Raw genomic sequence first — 20768 nt, 5'->3', positions numbered from 1 at the left:
GGAGTGAAATTAACTGAAATACAAAGAGTAGGTGTTGCTCAATCCCTAAAAGTGTTTAAACTGAAAAACTAAAAGATTTCAACATAAATATGCCACAAACTTCAAAAATTAAACTAATAAACTTTTATAATGACACAAGTAAATAGGAAAATAAGGCCATCACATTCACATTTTTATCTATGTCATTGTGAGTGGCTGTTTGGTAACTTTTCCATTTCTTCTTTAATTGGCTTAGATTGAAGCAAAAAGGTCAACATGTACCACTTTAATTCCCTCAGAGCAAATTAGTGTTAAGTATTTGGACAAAATTTAATTTCACTTTGACCTTAAAGAATTTATTTCCTCCCCTCCACTCACTGCACAGCAGTTGCTGCAGTGTCCTCAGGTCACTCCTTCAGGGGAATAGGGAACCGTGGGAACTGCCGGCCTGCATCACTGAATCCCAGCACAGCAGCCCCTCCAGCCTGGGTTGCCTCCCACCTACCTTGCTCCCCGCTTTTACCCTCGTTTCCATAGTCTTTTCTTCACACAGCAGTCAGAAGACAGTTATCTTAAAAAACAGTAACAAATTATTCAGTTCAGTTGAGTTCAGTCACTCAGTCAGGTCCAACTCTTTGCGACCCCATAGACCGCAGCACGCCAGGCCTCCCTGTCCATCACCAACTCCCGGAATTTACTCAAACTCATGTCCATTGAGTCGGTGATGCCATCCAACCATCTCATCCTCTATCCGCCCCTTCTCCTCCCACCTTCAGTCTTTCCCAGCATCAGGGTCTTTTCAAATGAGTCAGCTCTTTGCACCAGGTGGCCAAAGTACTGGAATTTCAGTGTCAACATCGGTCTTTCCAATGAACACTCAGGACTGATCTCCTTTAGGATGGACTAGTTGGATCTCTCTGCAGTCCAAGGGACTCGCAAGAGTCTTCTGCAACACCGCAGTTCAAAAGCATCAAAGCCTCGGCGCTCAGCTTTCTTTATAGTCTGACTCTCATGTCCATACGTGACTACTGGAAAAACCATAGCTTTGGCTTTTTGACCTTTGTTGGCAAAGTAATGTCTCTGCTTTTTAATATACTGTCTAGGTTGGTCATAACTTTCCTTCCAAGAAGTAAGCGTCTTAATTTCATGGCTGCAGTCACCATCTGCAGTGATTTTGGAGCCCCCAAAAATAAAGTCAGCCAGTTTCCCCATCTATCTGCCATGAAGTGATGGGACCAGATGCCATGATGTAAGTTTTCTGAATGTTGAGCTTTAAGCCAACTTTTGCACTCTCCTCTTTCACTTTCATCAAGAGGCTCTTTAGTTCTTCTTCGCTTTCTGCCCTAAGAGTGATGTCATCTGCATATCTGAGGTTACTGATATTTCTCCTGGCAATCTTGATTCCAGCTTGTGCTTCATCATCCAGCCCAACGTTTCTCATGATGTACTCTGCATATAAGTTAAATAATCAGGGTGACAATATACAGCCTTGACATACTCCTTTCCGAATTTGGAACCAGTCTGTTGTTCCACGTCTGCTTCTAACTGTTGCTCCTTGACCTGCATACAGATTTCCCAAGAGGCAGGTCACATGTCTGGTATTCCCATCTCTTTCAGAATTTTCCACAGTTTATTGTGATCCACACAGTCAAAAGGTTTGGCCATAGTCAATAAAGCAGAAATAGATGTTTTTCTGGAACTCTCTTGCTTTTTCAATGTTCCATCAGATGTTGGCAATTTGATCTCTGCTTCCTCTGTCTTTTCTAAAACCAGCTTGAATATCTGTAAGTCCACAGTTTACCTACTGATGAAGCCTGGCTTGGAGAATTTTGAGCATTACTTTACTACTGTGTGAGATGAGTGCAACTGTGCAGTAGTTTGAGCATCCTTTGGCACTGACTTTCTTTGGGATTGTATTGAAAACTGATCTTTTCCAGTCCTCTGGCCATTGCTGAGTTTTCCAAATTTGCTGGCATATTGAGTGCAGCACTTCCACAGCATTATTTTTTAGGATTTGAAATACGTCAACTGGAATTCCATCACCTTCACTAGCTTTGTTTGTAGTGATGCTTCCTAAGGCCCACTTGACTTCCCATTCCAGGATGTCTGGCTCTAGGTGAATGATCACACCATCATGATTATCTGGGTCATGAAGATGTTTTTTGTACAGTTCTTCTGTGTATTCTTGCCACCTCTTCTTAATATCTTCTGCTTCTGTTAGGTCCATACCATTTCTGTCCTTTATCGAGCCCATCTTTGCATGAAATGTTCCCTTGGTATCTCGAATTTTCTTGAAGAGATCTCTAGTCTTTCTCATTCTATTGTTTTCCTCTATTTCTTTGCACTGGTCACTGAGGAAGGCTTTCTTATCTTTCCTTGCTATTCTTTGGAACTCTGCATTCAAATGGGTATATCTTTCCTTTTCTCCTTTGCTTTTCGCTTCTCTTCTTTTCACAGCTATTTGTAAGTCCTCCTCAGACAGTCATTTTGTGTTTTTGCATTTCTTTTTCTTAGGGATGGTCTTGATCCCTGCCTCCTGTACAATGTCATGAACCTCTGTCCATAGTTCATCAGGCACTCTGTCTATCAGATATAGTCCCTTAAATCTATTTCTCACTTCCACTGTATAATCGTAAGGGATTTGATTTAGGTCATACCTGAATGGTCTAGTGGTTTTCCCTACTTTCTTCAATTTAAGTCTGAATTAACAAATAATTATTCCCCGCTTAAAACCTTCCAATGGCTGCCCACTGCAACTAGAAATAAACTTCAATTCCATAACATGGTCTACAAACCATGCTAGGAACTGGCCCTGGATCCTCTCTCCCTGTCACTCAGTAAACTCCAGACACACTGGCTCTTCCACCTATTCCTCGGCCAGACCAAGCATCTCCCAACTTCTCCCTATGACTTTCTCCTTGCTGCTTTCTCTCACTCAGACTTTTCCCTCAGAACATCAAATGAAGGTCATTCAGGTCACAACTCAAATGTCCCCACCTCAGAGGGACTTTTTCACTTTAAGTAGTTAATGCCTTTACACACTCCCCTCCCCCTCCATCACTTTCTGTAACATTTCTCTCATCTTTTAACACCACTTACCGTACATGAAATCGCATTCATTTATTGTGTATCTACTTCCTGCCTGCTTTCTTCCACTCTTTAGCAGGTCCCTGAAAGGACCACCATTATTTCCAATACCTAAAAAGTACCCATCACACAGTAAAGGCATCTGTTGATTGAATAAATGAATGCACAGTTGTGTGACTCTGGGTTAATTAAGCTCTGAGCTACTAGCCAAGCAATTAAAAAACAGCAAGCTGTGTTATTCACTCAGCCTTCTTCTGCTCACTAAATTCTGCAAAACTTGGAAAGAAAACTTATTAGCAAGAACAGAAGCCCAACAAACAGACGTGAACTAATCTTCTGGTCTGTTTATTAGGCCAAGATCTTGAAATACATGAAAAGAGCTTCCAATGTGGACACCTAATCATTTAATTAATATTCATTTCAGATTAGAGTAAGGTGATGACTTGAGTGTAAGAGCTCTGATTTAGAGCTTCTAAAACACCAACCCAGTAACATTGGGAATGATAAAAAAGAAATCTAAAATTAAAACAAAAATACTATAAAGAAAGGAATGACTGCCTTCCCACTTTAGACACCAGCTAATACTTGACTAAGGACTGTAACATTAAACAAACCGAGTTAAAGGAAGCAAAATTTTAAAATCCTTCTTAGTACTTCTACCACTTTTTAGTACCTGTTGATTACTATGTTTTGCAACAAGCATTAGAGTTTTATACATTGATAAAATTATAGGCTCCTGAATGTTTTAAATAGTAAATATTCTACATTAAAATTTTGGTATGAAAAATTTTAATGAAAACATTAATCGTACAAAAATTAAATATCAAAACCATTTAAAATGACTTACAATTCAGAGATTCAGCTTATTGATACTTCTCTATCAGCTTGTTTTCATAAGAATTGATTATTTCCAGCTGAAAAAAAATCTACCAATAGGACTGTGGTAAGAAGAAATGAGAATAACGTACATAAAGCTTGTAAGCCTGTGCTCAGCATATTTTGCTCATAAATATTATTTTTCTTTTATTATTACTTTGAAAAAAAACACATAAAAGTTTTACAGAACATGCCAACTTCAGGTAAAAGCTTCTTACATGAGAAATAACCACATGTAAGGAATCTAGCCTAGCATTTTTTTTAAAACAATTACATCTTCCTCTGAGGAACATACTACATAAAATTTTAATAACTGATAAAAATTCCTCACTAATAAACCAACTTCTGGAGTCTAATTATATAGCTTCATGTTATAATTTAAGAGGTCCTTTAGAGAATACATATTTTTAAAAAAGTACAAAGTTACATGATCAGGAAAAGTACCTTTTAATAAGTAACCACAACATTGTGAAATATTCCTCTAACTACATATATGGCTCAGTTTCATCTTAATTTTGCCAAAAAAGAAAAAGATGGCTTGAAATAGTAAATGAAATAGGTATGTTAATACAAGGAAGCACAACAAACAACTGACAGGTTACCTTGCCACTATCTATGCCTTATGAAATATTTTACAATTTCAGTCATGCTTTTACTATTAAATACTGTTATAGTGCCACTTTTAGGATGCTAATTAAGGTAAAGCTTAACATTCTATCCTTTAACAAGAGTTCAAAGAGAATACAGAGATGAATGTGAATATATATTGTGTTCTACAACATCTGCTTTCTAATATTCCAAATTTAACAATTTATCTAAATCTAATCTCAGGTATATTAACAAGTCAAACATTTTTTAATCCACAGCAAGGGCTATGTACCATGCAAACACTACTACCACAACTGCACACAGTGGAAAGAGGTAATATTTGTATTTCTGCCATAGGGTTAGCTCAACTGCCACTTCATCCCTCTTCCTGTTCTTCTTCCGACGACCCTTCAGTCTGTTTTCAAAAGCTTCCAGTTCAGCCTAAATCAAAACAGTATCATTTTTATTAAATTCAACACACACATTGACTTGAATTTTTCCACTCAGACAAAAGTAAATTGGGGAAATGTTTTAATAGTAATGGTATATAATTAATACACAGATTCGATTTTTTTAAAATACTATCTTTCCACTACTGACCATATTCAACAAATTCAGAGTTGAGGTAAGGAGAACTGGAACTAGAAAGTGGTGAAAGAGATTATTTCAGACTGATGGCCTGCTTTTGATACTAAATATAGAAACATGTGATTTAAAATATAGACATTAGTTTTGTATAGCACCGTTAACCTGTAGTTAATAGGGCTCTATAATACAGAGCTTCCAGCAAGTGCTAACCGGTGACCCATTAGGATAAAGATACCTATAATTGTAGTTTTACACAATGCTGGTAATAAATATTAACAACTTGTATGGAAGAAATTCAAGTGAATGAAGAGAAAAAGCTACTAGAATTGATTCCCCTCAATCAAATACATTTAAAAACAGAGTAAAAATTCTTCAGGGGAAAAATGCTTCATACTTTAAACCAAAATGACTCCTTTAGAAAGCAGAATTATATAAAAACTCATTCTAAAAAATAACTTTAAAAAAAGGATACCTAGATGACACTCATTATTAAGGGTAGATTTTTAGTCTACTGTAAAGAACTTACTTATTAAGCTTTAATGCATGACAATATAATACGATATACTGCGTTGTTATTAACTAAAGCCTGGTACTTATTAACATATATGTAATATTCATGCAAAATTCTGTAAATGTTCATTTAAAAGAAGGAAATAGAAACTTCAGTTAATATATCCATAACTTTGCTCATAAACCACATCTGAAGACCTAACATATATTCAATACTTAATTTAACACAAAGTGACATTCTTCAATGAACCAAAATATCAAAATATTCAAGTGGTTGTGATATACAGCAAAAGGTCAAAATATATTAAAAGGAGTCAAACTTGAGAACCACTGACACAGTAAAATAACTAATGCATAAATGATGACTCACAGTTGTCAAAAGTGGTTTAAATTATGTTACATACACTGTTTAAAAGGCAGTAAACAGAGACTATATTTAAGATTTCTCTCCATAATGGCTTTATAAAAAGGGGAAGAAGGGACACCCTAGACTATTATTAATAATCTCCCAGGATTCCAGTAAACCCATGTTTTATTGCATTAGCTCTGGTAATTTATTTTTTGATATTAGGCAAATCAACTTTACAGAACATAAAACATGAGAGGTCATTTTATCCCACCTTGCTACATGAGTTGTTTTTAATGCCCTCTCTCAAGACATGCAAATTTCAGTTTCTTCATTCATAATGGTGGTAGTTTACATACAAGGTACACTGCTTGCTAAGCATTGAAGGATCTCAAAATGCAAACTGACAAAAAATTACATGTCACTATTTGAAAGTTAAGCCACTCTTTGGAATATATAATCAATAAATATAGTATTTGAGCAAATAAGAGGTATAAGAATGTACTTGTTATCTAGGTAACACATTTTATCTTGAATGCAGATAAAAATTCAAGAATTCTTGAATGCATTCAGGAGTCTAACGGGGAAATAAGGAGGTGTATTATTAAAACAAATGTATTGGTTAGTAAACAGCACTTATCTGTCACAGACAACCTACAACTCAGTAAGATGAGTGAAGACGTGCACTCCAGGGGATGCCTTAAAACGGATGTTGCCATATCCTGAAACCCCATCATTCAAACCAAAAGAGGAGTTATCTCTGGAGAATGGATGAAATCGGCAAGGAAGTAATTGGGAATACACAAAATACACAGAATATCTGGGCACATACAAGGTCCCATGCTTCCTTCAGAGGTTCAGGATACCTGGACTGAAACAAACGAATGGATAATTTTTGTTTTACAAGGAACTATATTTTCAGTCCAGAATTGAGCTGACCTAGTTTATATGTTATATGTTTACATGTTTGTATGTTTCCACGTATCTTGTATTTGCATAAAAACTAACAATTATGCAAAAAGACCTAAGTTTGAGTGTTTCCTGTTACCTGTTGTCTTCGTTTTTCCTCTTCAAGGGCAGCTTTGGCTTCTGCTTCTTTTAACTGTTTATAGACATTTAAAACTAAATTAACATTGTAATCACCAAATTTTATACAGAATTTTAACATCTTTCCTCCCAGGCTCCACTAACTTATAACAACTTCTGGGAGCTTCATGCTGAAAATTATTTAAAGAACCATAAATGTTATATACTGAGAAGTGTTACTAGGGTACTATCTAACAGGTTGTGAGGGGAAATAGAGTGTTACATCTTATTCAGCTGAACAACTATAAGATATTAGATCATAATTCACAGAGTTACAACACTGTAAACTGAAATACTTTTAAAACTGGACTTTTACTCTTAAGTTACCATACTAAGATTATAATCAATTATTAAATATTACTGTTTGCCTAGAGATGAAATTGACCATTTTCCTAAAACGCCCTCTCTGGAAGGGAATCCTTAGTTTCAAACAAAACCAAAAGTTTATTCATTGATTGGGTTAATGGAGGGAAATAGTGACACTAAAAGTAACCCAAACAGTAAAGAATCCTAAAATTTTATTTTTGTATTATTTTAACATAATTTTCAGAAGGCTTAAACTAACATTAAGATGAGTATGTTCCAGAGTACATCCACTAACTGGTACAGAGTATGGGAAAATCTAGTACACACCAGACAATAAAAGCACATCTGAGGGTTTTAAAATAGGCCTACACACTAGGCTTTTATCAAAAAACAAAAAAGGATGAGATTTCAAGTTCTTCATAATAAGCACATAAATTAATGCACAAAATAAATAGGGAAAGGCCACCAACACATTAAAAATGACATTTAACGTGACATTACCTCAGATGCTTTCCGCTTCATTTCTTTGCATGTTGTGTCACATTCTATGGAAATCTGATTTTCACGTACTTTGTTGCACTGCACTTCCTACAAATAAAATTTTTTACTTTACTTTTACTTTACTTTAATTTAAAAGATTTCCCTCAAAGTTGTAGTAACTGCATGCCATAAAAAAGCAAAATTTCTCTAGCAGCTTAAGATTATGCCTATTATTTCGTTTTTATTCTTCATTTCTCTTTACCACTTCCTATTACTCTTCTGAAGCCTCCAGAGAGGTGCTAGAGTAGTGCCATCCAACACAGCTAGCTGAGGCAACGGAAATGTTCTATACTCACAAGGGTAGCACTTACCACATGTGGTGCCTGAGTACTCAAAGTGTACTGAAATCAAGGAACTGAATGTCATGTCACATATTATTTAATGTTGATTCATTAAAATTCTAATTTAAATAGCCATAAGTGGCTAGTGGCTATCACCACAGTGTGGCTCTAGTGAGTCTTTTGGAGAGGTACAAGTTTTTCTCTCAACCATTTATCTTTTTAAAAAAAGCTGAGGTGAAAATCATTCTAAACCTTATTTCTGTACTTCACTGACTCCTTAATGAAATAATAAAAAATATACTTTTATTGATGAGATGACATCAAGACTATAATCAATTTGTGTACTATTCTGTAATAAAATAAGTGGTCTTTATTTTAAATAGTCTAAACTTTGCTTCTGTAGATCTTTTGTCTGCCTTTTATTCATTCTGTATTTCTTGCTGCCAGATGTCATTTTTGCTGTAAGTGTACCCCATGAAGGTACCAAGTTGCTCCTTTCTCACCACACCCTTAGGAACTAGTTTTTTAGTTCAAATCTACCAGAGTAAGGAAATGAGATCATCACATCCTGAGCAAAGGACATACACTTTAATGAAAGGACTTTATAACACAGAATTTTGGCTGAGGTTGGTGATAAACAGAGTCTTGTTGTCCAACGATAGTCCAAAGGAAAAATAACATGGACAAACACTAGAGACAAAAATAAATACTGCATGTTAGTGGATATTAAGTCTATCAGTCTGGAAGAAAGACCACCATATCTTTTCTCATTCAAAAGGTACTTATAGAGTACCTATTACATGCCAAGCACTGTATTAGGGACAGGGGATATAATAAGGAAAAAATTAATATGGTAAATGCTAAACTAGTAATAATAGCAACTGCTATTTATTAAACATAGTGTAGTCATGGTGCTAAATGCTATATAAGCATTATCTCTTTTATTCCTTTCAATAAGTCTATGTAAACAAGGTTACACACATCCCTAGAATCACAAAGCTCTTAGCCATGAATCTAGCACAAAGTATAAAGAAAGTCAAGAGGAAGGAGCACCTAAGTCCTTTCAGAAGGAGGCAGAAGGAAAGAAAACCTTCCCAAACCAAGAAATGCTTGCACTAAGCATAAACAGGATTCTACAAAATAGGGCAGTAAAGGGAAAAAACTTATATTCTATACAGAAGGAACATAAATAGTATCACATATTAAAGCAGAATATAGTTGATGTGTTAGTGCACTTAAAACACAAATCACAGAAAGGACTAACGGGATATGACTGGACAAGCAGGCAAAGATAGATTCCGCTCCTGTGCCATAATTCTGTATATGTATATCTTATAAAATGCTTATTTTTTTCCCAAGTAATGAAGAACCAGTGAAGAACTTGGATTGGAAATATGATTAGAGGCATGGAAATCTGCTATGAAGCTGTTTTCAAAGTTTAAGAATAAGCTGTTGCCAGTTCTCAGGGGAGGCAAACTGCACTTGGATAGTAAGATGAGGTTTGAGAGAAAACCTGAGAAACATTTCAGATTAAAACTGTTTTGACTGAGTACTGATTTTCATATAGAGATGACCCATTTAAATACCTAAAACTTTGGGATCCAACTCCAGAAAAACTTAGGTGTATAAATTTAAATTCAGAAATTAACCATCCCAGGAAATGATAGTTGGAGCTGTAAAAGCAAAAGAAGAGCAAAGGTCCTCAATAAAAGCAAAAGATTTTCAATAAATATTTGCTGAATAGATGAGTAAATGAGTAAACTGAAAGAGTAGCTTTAGCGAACAACCATAAGAATGTGAAGAAAACAAGGAGTTACAACTATAACTGAGAAAGGGAAAATCAGAAGTAAAGAAATCTTCATAAGAGTCCACAGTGTAAACAGGGAAGTCAAGGAAAAGGAGGAGAACTGACCTGAGTTCAGTGAGATTCTTGCTTTCTAAGTTTTGCCAAACGGTATGTAGTTTGCTACCACTGAGCTTTCCAATCATTAGCTTTTGCCCTTTCACTCCTCCATTACCATAACTTTATTTTTTTTTTTCCATTTTAACCATAACTTTATCTTAAAATTAACTCTCTCCAAGTTTGAATGTTATTTTATAATTTTATAAGGCCGAGTATGTGAGGTCTTTTTAGGTAACATTTTCACAACAGAATACTGATTATAAAAAACTTTCATTCACAAAAAAAAAAAACTTTCATAAGTAAGAGCGACAAAGGTTAATTCCAGACCCTTTCTTAAATCATGAAACTCACTTCATTACTCACACTCTCACTTATATGGAGACCTCAAATCTAGAACCCTGATTCTGTTCAAAAAACAGCACTGAACTCAGTTCCAATATAAAATAATCCTCTTTAACTATTAAATTGCAGAAAACTAAGCTGCCAAACAATGCTGATTTTTAAAACAAGCATTTACAGAAATAGATAGGCCAATAATGAAAAAAACTCTAGGAAATAAGAGCTTAAAATTAAAAGGCAAAAAATTACAGTCAAAGAACTACCAAAACACACTCTCCCCACCAAAAAAAAAAAAAAAAACCCAACAAAAATGTACATAGAAAAGAATTTTCAATAACTTAAAATATTTACCTTTTTTATTCTTTTACAAGGACATCTAAGTTTCACCTTTTGGTTGCAATTAAAGGGACATTCACCAGGATGACACATTTCTTTGCATCTATGACCACAAGGAAGCTAAAATAAAACCAAAATAAAACAATTACATATTTATAGTCATACTCTACTTCCCCTTTCCCCCAACAACTATTTTAAGAAAAAGTCCATTACAATAGGGTCAATAAATCTTGGACAACTGGCTAAGTTTTTCATTTTTTTCTTTTAGATATAAATCATCTTAATTCCCAGAAATGTTTAATATTCTCCCTGATTCCACTCCAAGAGTACATCTTACATCACTCCTGAGGCTAGTTAGAGCTCTGTGACTAAGTTCTGGCCAATGGAATGTAATCAAGAGTGCCTCCATGCCTTAAAGCTTTCAAGAGCACAGGTCCATGCTCTTCCCTTCCCAGTGTGCTGGAAATGAGGATATCCAGAGCAACAGAGGATCCCATGAGTCAAAGAGAATAGAGCTGCCCTGCTAACTTGGATCCCCTCTTGTGACACATCATTCTTCCCTTTCATTGTTATGTGAGAAAGAAAATTTCCTTGTCCTTAAGCCACTGTATTGTGATACAAGTGGTTAGCCTTTTACTCTAAAAGGCTTGCCACTCTGAATTAAAACATACCAAATAGAATTCTCCAAATTCTAGTCTTTATGATTCACCAGACTGATCTTTCAAATTACTGACTCCACCACTCATTTTAAGAAATTCAGAATCCTTTTCCATTGTCTTTAGTCTCTCTTGAGTATGCAACCAGCTTTCAAATTTTTTAAATTTTTAGCCGAGACATTCATACCAAAACTAAATTTGGATCATTCACACTGCATTTTCACTAATCCTAGCATACTGCAATGCTACCTACTAGAATGAGTTCCACACTAGGCATTCCTGGGCCACTTGAGTCTTGTTTTCTCTACACCTAATACTAGGCCCTCAACACAACTTAACAAGCGCAATATTTATTCACTATCAAACACCTGTCTCAGAGTATTTGTTTCAAGGACTCCCTCACCTCCCTCTCACCTTTGTTCCTGCCACTGCCTCTAGCCTGTCTTCATAAACAAGACAAACATTTGGCATTAGCTTACCACCTATCCTTTCCTTTCAAAATATGTCTTTATAGCATCTTGTTCTTTCCTTAATCTCGGAGGTAATTACATCAGTCATCTTCTCTGAAAGTACTTAAGCACTCTACTTTAAATCAGTGATTCTGAAGTGGAAAGTGAATAGGGAAACATATCAGAATCAGTAAGGGAAGATTTTTTTGAAATTACATAGACTCACAGCTACAGTGTGGTCTCTCACTGATCATTACTCTGTCTCTTCAGTGTGCTGCAGAGAAAGGAAGTTTGGTAGACTTCTAAGATGCTATATTTTTTGACCTAGGTGTAGTTGTATGATGTTCAGTTTTTAACCATTTTTTATACCATACATGTATGTTCTATGCACTGTTGAGTATGTAATCATTTCATTATTTAAAAAATCAAATCACATAACCATTTCCCCATTAGATGTGCAGGCATGTATTATCTCAAAAGCCAGATTATAGTCTGAAAGGGCAGAAAAGTAGTCCCAAAGAAAATTGCTTAGAATGTAAAATATATACAATGACTGTATCTTCATTACAGATTTCACAGCAAAAAGACATTTTTAAGAAACATCCAACCCTGGTATTCATTTAAAGATGAGATATCTTACCCTTCCCATTTAAAGTGAGATGGTTTTCCTCTACTCTACTCAGCCCTTAATATCATTCTGCTAGCACTTTGGTAAGTCAAAATAAATGGCTTACCAACAAGCAATATTACCTAGTTCAAAATGTCTCATTTTAATCCCAATAATTTTAAAAGCTCTTTAAAATAATTAAAGAAAGTTTGCATATCAATATTATTTGTGGATAAATACCCATATCATCATCACCATAGCTGGGACATCCATAGCACTTACCATATACTAAGATCTTTACTTGTTACTGACTCACTTAATATTCAGCACTCTGAAATGAGTATTGCTACTGCCTCCATTTTACACATGAACAATCTGATATACAGAGACATTAAATAATGTGTCCAAGTAAAAAATAGAAAAGCTTGCATGGGGATGATAAAACCAAATTCAGAAATGATTTTTAAAAGTAAAATTGTATATGCAAGGCACGGTTTAAATAAAGGTTCAGTTCTTCATGCTATCTTTATATATTTCCTTTAAATTTAATTCAAACTTAATTGAACAATCCAATAGACACAAGGAGTGTGTATCAGAGAAGCAATGTAACTAGAACACACTTATGCCATCCCCACAGTTCACTCTTACACTCACACTCAATAGATATTTACCAGCTACCTAATAAGTACAACCAGGGACTGGATACAAAGACAAATATGACATAGTCACTGCCCATAGGAAATCTACAGTATGGTAAGGGGAAGAGAAAGCAAACAGGAATTTATCAATGCATCAGAATTTGTCATAATCCTATATCTTAAGTCTGAGTCTAAGATATCCGTGGCAAGTTCAGAAAGACAGTTCTTGGTTGATACCATCATAGTCTACTGGTTCTCAAACTGTGCCAGACCAATATTATCACCCTTATGTAAGAGCTTATTAGAAATGCAAATCCCTGGACCTCCACTCCAGGCCCACAAAATCAGGAACTCTGGCGTGGAGCACATTAACCTGTCTGAACAAGCGCTTACAATGATTCTGATGCACATCAGTTTGAAAACCACTGCTGTAGCCTTATCAGAACATAAACTAGATTGAATTCTATTAGACACAATAACGTTCACCTGTCTACCCCGAGGACTGTTCTAAACCTTAATAACCATATGGACTTTCCCAACCTAACGATATATTTTTCAAGAAAGTCCAAGGAGACATTAGCAATACCAGGGGCTTTAGAATGTCCTAGAATTAAAAAATGATGAGCATGGGAAAAAAATTTTTAAATGAATAGTGCATATTCAGCTCCAGTCCCACCCAAATGTCATAACAGGATCACAAACTAATCATAACCAAGGCAATGCTAAATTGCAAATTAGTGATCCCTGAATTAAATGTTTATTTCTGACAGCAATCTCATCCCAAATTACTGTTGTCAGATTAAAAATAAAACATTCTCAACTACTTATTACCTGAAACTTGAATCTGAACAGAAGAAAATTTATTTTAACAAGGGAAACTCAGAATTTGAAGAATTCAGAAAATTAAATTTGAAATATCCCATGCCTCTAGTTTCACTTATAAGACAAAGACAGGATTATTAAAATAAGCATGTATTGCTTGAAATTTCTCCCTTTTATAATCTCACGTAACTTTTAAAATTCCCAGGTTCAATTTTCAATAGCTCTTAAACAAAAACCCACAAATGTGTCCAAAGTTTTAGTTGGCATAAAAGGCATATCATGCATTGATTTGTTTTTTCTTTAATCAAAGAGACAGACTACTATAGTTAAGACTTTGCTGTCATCTCTTCCTGATTCTAAATAGGACAAGAAACACTTAGGTAAGTTTATAAAGACAAAGAATTAAAAGAAAAGAGGTGCTACTACTACACTTATAAGTAAAAAGAATTCCTTTATAAATCAAACAACTGTCACTTCCCTACTCCAGCGATCAAAAAAGGACTGTCTTAACTTTTAAGTTGGTCAAACAGAGATAGACTGCTTTGGTTTCTCAAAATTACTGCCGGGATAAATTCCCAGTGAGCTTTTACCTTTTTATTCTGAACAATTTTTCTGAACTACTTTTGATTCTTTTAGCTTGAAAACAATGCACATACCAGCATCATAATCTCTAAAAACAAAACTTCATACATGAATGCTTTATATTCAAATAATGAGCTTTAAGGTTTATATACACACATGCACGATCTGTTTTTTCTACTGTGGATTTACTGTCCAACTGCCCATGAGCCACACAGTTCCTGATCTACTTATATTTCAAGACGGGAAAACATTAGGTCATAAAAAAAATCTTCAAAGGGTCATTCCTGCTCCTACTATCCCAAAATTTTACAAAGAGATGTGCATCTACCCTAACTACAAGTTTCTACACATATCAACCACATTTTGCTTTCTGGGCCCACATTTCTAGTGGGTCCAGAAAAGACCTAAAATAGGATGAACAAACAGTAAAAGAGAAACAATGCCCAAGAAATACCATGTAAAAAAGTTGTATTAAATCTTACCTCTTTAGGACACTGATTTTTGCAACAACTCAAGAGATTCTTTTCATTTATATCAGCTGTGGTTATTTTTCTAAAAAGATGAGAGGAAGTTTTGATGACAGTCAAACCAAAGTACATTTTATAGTATGGTTTTCCTAAAAACAGTTCACAATTTCAAACAGCAATGCAGTAAGCTTATCAGAAAAACTTTTTTCAGTTGATTCTGGATTAAGCTATTTATTAATGTTAGAAAATGATTTATTTTATATCAGTTCACTTGAAATCAGTCTGTGCTTTTATATCTGATTCAGGGGGTAACTCTGAAGTCATAAACACCAATGAATAAAACTACTTTCTAACAAAGAGCTGAACAGTAGATACATGAGTCAGTAACCAATGACAATCTAAAAATCTCCATCATACATATCTTACTTTTCCCTATTACCTTTCTTCTCTTTTCCTTTATCCTTTCTTTTCCTATTCCTTTCATTAGACATAATTGATAAAATACACCATAAGTTTAGACTCACTAATGTTAAAACTATTATCTCAAGTATCTGTATCAAATTAGCTAAAACATGTACCCTAGATAACACAGGCAATTTTCTTGACAAAGTTTCATGTAATAATAACATGGTTTCTATACTGGCTCTACAACTAAAGTTTTCGTATTGGCTCTATATTTTTATTCCTACAGGTAAAGTGCTCCCCTCTGAACTTAAGAGGTAATATTATTTTGTTCCTGTTTCTCTATAATTAGGAACAAGTTTTTTTAAGGCATGTATCTTTTATAACTAATTTATAGAGAAGAAACTGCATGAAGCAGAAAAGGACTAAAAGGAAAAGATGACTTATGAAATGGAAAGTAAATGGAATTATCAGAAAAAATACTGAGACTGAAGAATTCTGTGTAAAAGCAAGGATTCAAGAAAAGGAAAAAAGAACTCTATAACTGTGGTAATGGAAACCACTTCAATCCATCTACTTCCAAACATTTCTACCCAAAATCATTCAGCTCATTAATAACAAACAGAATCGCTGAAATTCCATGACGTCAGCATAACTAGAGGACAGAAATTTCTACAAATTGCAAATGACCTGGTGCAAATAAACACCAACTCCTAGCAGAGCTATTTCTCAAGCTCCCATAGCAAATCTTTACAGACAGCTTGGTAGAGTTCTGGAAAAAATGACAGGTATGAGAAGACAGGGACTGAGCTAACGTTGTACCAGGTAGAAAAAGTCCACCACAAATGTAAAAATACTGAAAAAGTCTTGGTAAATCAAAGCAAGAGAAGACACTTTTTAAAAGTATGCAAGAATCAAGAAGCCAGTGTTAGAAAGGCAATGCTTTGTGGAAGAAGGTAAAAGGAGGTGTCCTTTGGAGACCACATGACAAAGGAAAAAGAAGCAAGAGGGGCAAATTTAGGACACTGCAAGACCAAAGAAAACAACCTCTTGGGACATTCCTGGCAGTCCAGTGATTAAGACTGCATGCTTCCACTGCAAGGGGCATGGGTTTGATCCCTGGCTGGGGAGCTAAGATTCACAGAGGGCACAGTACCAAAAAAGGAAAAAAGAAAACAGACTCTTTTCATCAGTAACACTCATTAATAACGCAAAATTGTCCTCTTAACTCTTCTTACAAAATTTATAAAACTAAAAATTGTAATTTTTTAATTTCAACAAAAAAATTTAATATTTAAAAAGAATAAAATCTGACTTCCCAATTTAAACCATGAGTCTAGAGTATAAGTAGGAGAAGGAAATGGCAACCCACACCAGTATTCTTGCCTGGAGAATCCTGTGGACAGAGGAGCCTGGAGGGCTGCTGTCCATGGGGTTGCACGGAGTCGGACACGACTGAAACGACTTAGCATGCATGCATGCATTGGAGAAGGAAATGGCAACCCACTCCAATATTCTTGCCTGGAGAATCCCAGGGACAAAGGAGCCTGGTGGGCTGCCATCTCTGGGATCGCATAGAGTTAGACATGACTGAAACAACTTAGCAGCAGAGTATAAGTAACAAAAATAAATTTAAGATACTATTAGCATTTACTTTGGCCACCTGATGCAAAGAACCGACTCATTGGAAAAGACCTTGATGCTGGGAAAGATTGAAGGCAGGAGGAGAAGGGGACGACAGAAGATGAGATGGTTGGATGGCATCACTGACTCGACGGACGTGAGTTTGAGCAAGTTCCAGGAGTTGGTGATGGACAGGGAAGCCTGGCGTGCTGTAGTCCATGGGGTCACAAAGAGTCGGAGATGACTGAGCAACTAAACTGATTACCATTTTTCTGAAAGTATGGTCCAAAAAGTCAGAAATAAACTCATATTCCCAAATTTAATCTGAGTAAAATATATGTACAAAAATCCCACTTAACAGACTTAGGTGAAATGGTTAATTATGTCAGATGATGATTAAATAGAAAAAAAATGAAAAAAATTTTCCTTCCACATAATCCACAAGCAAAAACTTGCATTTTTAAGTAAGGAAAATATAGAAGTCACATCCTAGTGTGATAACTGCCATAACAGTTAACATCTGCAATAAACAAAAGCCTACCTTTTAAATCTATGATTTAAAAATTGTGCCTAAGTAACTGCGCAAGTCAACTTTGAACCAACAAAACTATAGCTGACACTGGTATTTGAACAATCTGCTATAGGAGTGCTTCTACTGTTTTTCTAAAAGCAAACTTTTTCCTAACAAAATCTTATATGAAATACCCAAATGGAAAAAAGAGAATTTCCCCAGTTAAAATCAAGGTAAAGTATCTGGAAGGTGAAACAGCCTACATTTCTTCCTTCCAGATCTCTACCGGAAAATCGAGGCCTCCAGACTCTAAGGACCACACTGAAAAATATTCCTTAAAGTATTCTATAAAAGGTTCTGAATTATAAAAAAGATAACAGCTAAAATGGCTGGTAAAACAAGAGTATTTCTTCAGTCTACTTACCTACATTCCACATAAAGACTTGTGATCTTGCAGTGACATTTTATTCTAAGCATCTGAACACACGGAGGACACTCTCCAGGGTGACATGGCAGAACACACGGATGAGGACAACCTGATGGACGTGATTTAGAGCACCCTTCTTCACAGTGGAGGCATTCTGGGCCAGCCTGGTAAGTAGCAAGGAAATAAATCATTGAAATATACAAATCTAACATTTCTATACAGCTAAAGCTATAAAATTTATATATCTCATTAAAAGAAAGTACATCTGCAGCTCTCAGAAATTCAGTTAATAAAACGGTGCTATGCTTCACTCTTCTAAAAATATTCAAATGAATAACAGCAAGATTATCAATGGGACCATTACTCACAAAGATTTTTGTCTACCAACCTCATTTGCTCAAACTGCTTCACCTTTAAAATGAACTTGATTACATAAAAGCATTCCTACTAAAATGTAAATTACTTCCCAGTCAGTGGTGGGGGATGGGGGAAGAAACAGCGTAAAACCTTACCAATTTCCACTCAAGAAGTATGACCATCATCTAATTAAAGAAATCAACACACTGTTAACACATAAATAAAAATTACCAAAGTAAAAATTACCAAAGCATTCAATGTTCTAGGAATGTTAATCGCATCTGGCCAAGGAGAAACACATATAGAAGGGAAAGAAAATGACTAGAAGTCTAATTTATTTTTTAATGCACTTCAGTGAGCCAAGATTAAATTACATTTACAAATAAATGGACCTTAATGTAGCTCACCAAAGTACCTCATCATGGCTGAACTTGGGGATGATAATAAAAATGTTCAACCGTCGTAACTTAGTATCCACGTCAATTGCTTTCATTTATTCATGTGAAATGCCAGGCTGGATGAAGTACAAGCTGGAATCAAGATTGCCAGGAGAAATATCAATAACCTCAGATATGCAGATGACACCACTTTTATGGCAGAAACTGAAGAGGAACTAAAGAGCCTCTTGATGAAAGAGGAGGAAGAAAAAGTTGGCTTAGATCTAAAAAACTAAGATCATGGCATCCGATCCCATCACTTCATGGCAAACAGATGGGGAAACAATGGAAACAGTGACAGACTATTTTCCTGGGCTCCAAAACCACCACAGATGGTAACTGCAGCCATGAGATTAAAAGATGTTTGCTCCTTAGATGAAAAGCTATGATAAACTTAGACAGCATATTAAAAAGCCAGAGACGGTACTTTATCGACAAAGGTCTATATAGTCAAAGCCATGGTTTTTCCAGTAGTCACACATGGATGTGAGAGTTGGACTACAAAGAAGGCTGAGTGTGGAAGAATTGGTGTTTTTGAACTGTAGTGTTGGAGAAGACTCTTGAGAGTCTCTTGGACTGCAAGGAGATACAAGCAGTCCATCCTAAAGGAAATCTATCCCGAATATTCATTGGAAGGACTGGTGCTGAAGCTCCAATACTTCAGCCACCTGATACAAAGAGCCGACTCATTGGAAAAGACCCTGATGCTGGGAAAGATTGAAGGCAGGAGAAGAAAGGGACAGAGGACAAGATGGTTGGATGGCATCACTGACTCAATGGACATGAGTCTGAGCAAGCTCCAGGAGTTGGTGATGGACTGGGAAGCCTGGCGTGCTGCAGTGCATGGGGTTGCAGAGTGGGACACGACTGAATAACAACCAACACAAATTCAGTTCTTTAGTAGATACATATTAGTTAAATTATTAAATTACTAGACCAGAGAGGTACTTTGTTGAGCATCTCTATGTCTTTTTTAATTGACATAAAATTCTAAGCTATTTTTGACATGCAGGATTACAAAGAAAAAGTGTTTCAATTATCAAACATACCTATATAATTTCTTTTTTAAAAAATATATATTAATTTATTCCATTAATACTTACTCCGCATTATGTGCTAGCTATTGTCCTATATAGTGGGAATATGCAAGACTGGAGAGGGTCCCTGGCCCAAGGAATTTATATTTAAGTAGGGAACTATAAAGAACGTAACAGAATATCTTCAAATGTACTGAGAAAAGATAAAGCAGGACCTATAGGAGACTCAATCGAAATGTTACAGTAAAGAATTTTAAAAGTTTCTGAATTATTTAATTTTCAATACATAAATTAGAATGATTACAAAGTTATCTTCCAAAATAATTTTCATTCACGTACACTGCAGTAGCCTTCCCTGAATGTGAGACAGGGATGAACTTGTAGCTAAATTGAGAAGAACTGCACATAACTTATAACTCATATTTTGCCAGAGCAACTCACTGCCTAGAAAGCCATGTCAAGTAATCCAAGGTAACTGTAATTCCCCACCATCATATCGCTTCTTTAAATGAGCTTTTTCTGACTCAGTTGATATTCTGGTCATACATCATACATCAGCTATTCTCTAAAGAGATTCTGAATCATTATATTAGTTTGATTTTATAAGTTCAATATCTTCCTCATTTTATCATGACAATATTTTTACTAAGGATCAAGGTATGGCTCAATGAAGAAATTATAAGCAATACAAGTTACATATATACTTACACACAAAAAAGAATATACTATGGATATATATGTTGCCATGTATTATTATTACCAAATCGAAGACCAAAACATCTAACAATGCAAGTGAAATTTTCAATAACACAATTCATATAATAATTTAAACATTTTTTAATGTAACATTACTTAGTAATAAAATGAAGCTAAAAATGTTTGACTTACTCCTTATTCAGCACACTGCTAAAATTATTAGGATTCCCTACAAAATGGAAATCTAAGAAAAGACACTAATTATTTTAAAAATAAAATTTTATATTACTTG

The 20768-nt window shown here is 35.2% G+C and overlaps 1 protein-coding gene across 7 annotated transcripts in view; it reads right to left on the bottom strand.

Moving 5' to 3' along the window:
• Window positions 1-3838: 3838 nt before the first annotated feature.
• NFXL1 (nuclear transcription factor, X-box binding like 1) overlaps window positions 3839-20768 on the bottom strand; it is a 55370-nt gene continuing 38440 nt past the window's right edge. For all 7 annotated transcript variants that reach the window (XM_081590665.1, XM_081590684.1, XM_081590720.1 and 4 more), the window contains 6 exons: window positions 17947-18113; window positions 15002-15071; window positions 10781-10885; window positions 7868-7954; window positions 7023-7076; window positions 3839-4971 (listed from right to left, as the gene is read on the bottom strand). In XM_081590665.1, coding sequence (XP_081446791.1) covers window positions 4798-4971; window positions 7023-7076; window positions 7868-7954; window positions 10781-10885; window positions 15002-15071; window positions 17947-18113 — 657 coding nt within the window. In that variant the 3' untranslated portion in view covers window positions 3839-4797. The remainder of the gene's footprint in view (window positions 4972-7022; window positions 7077-7867; window positions 7955-10780; window positions 10886-15001; window positions 15072-17946; window positions 18114-20768) is intronic.

The sequence above is a fragment of the Giraffa tippelskirchi genome, chromosome 1 (assembly GCF_054371585.1).
Source record: "Giraffa tippelskirchi isolate mGirTip1 chromosome 1, T2T-mGirTip1v1.2.pri, whole genome shotgun sequence".
NCBI lineage: Eukaryota > Metazoa > Chordata > Mammalia > Artiodactyla > Giraffidae > Giraffa > Giraffa tippelskirchi.
This window is presented reverse-complemented; position numbering and strand designations above follow the sequence as displayed.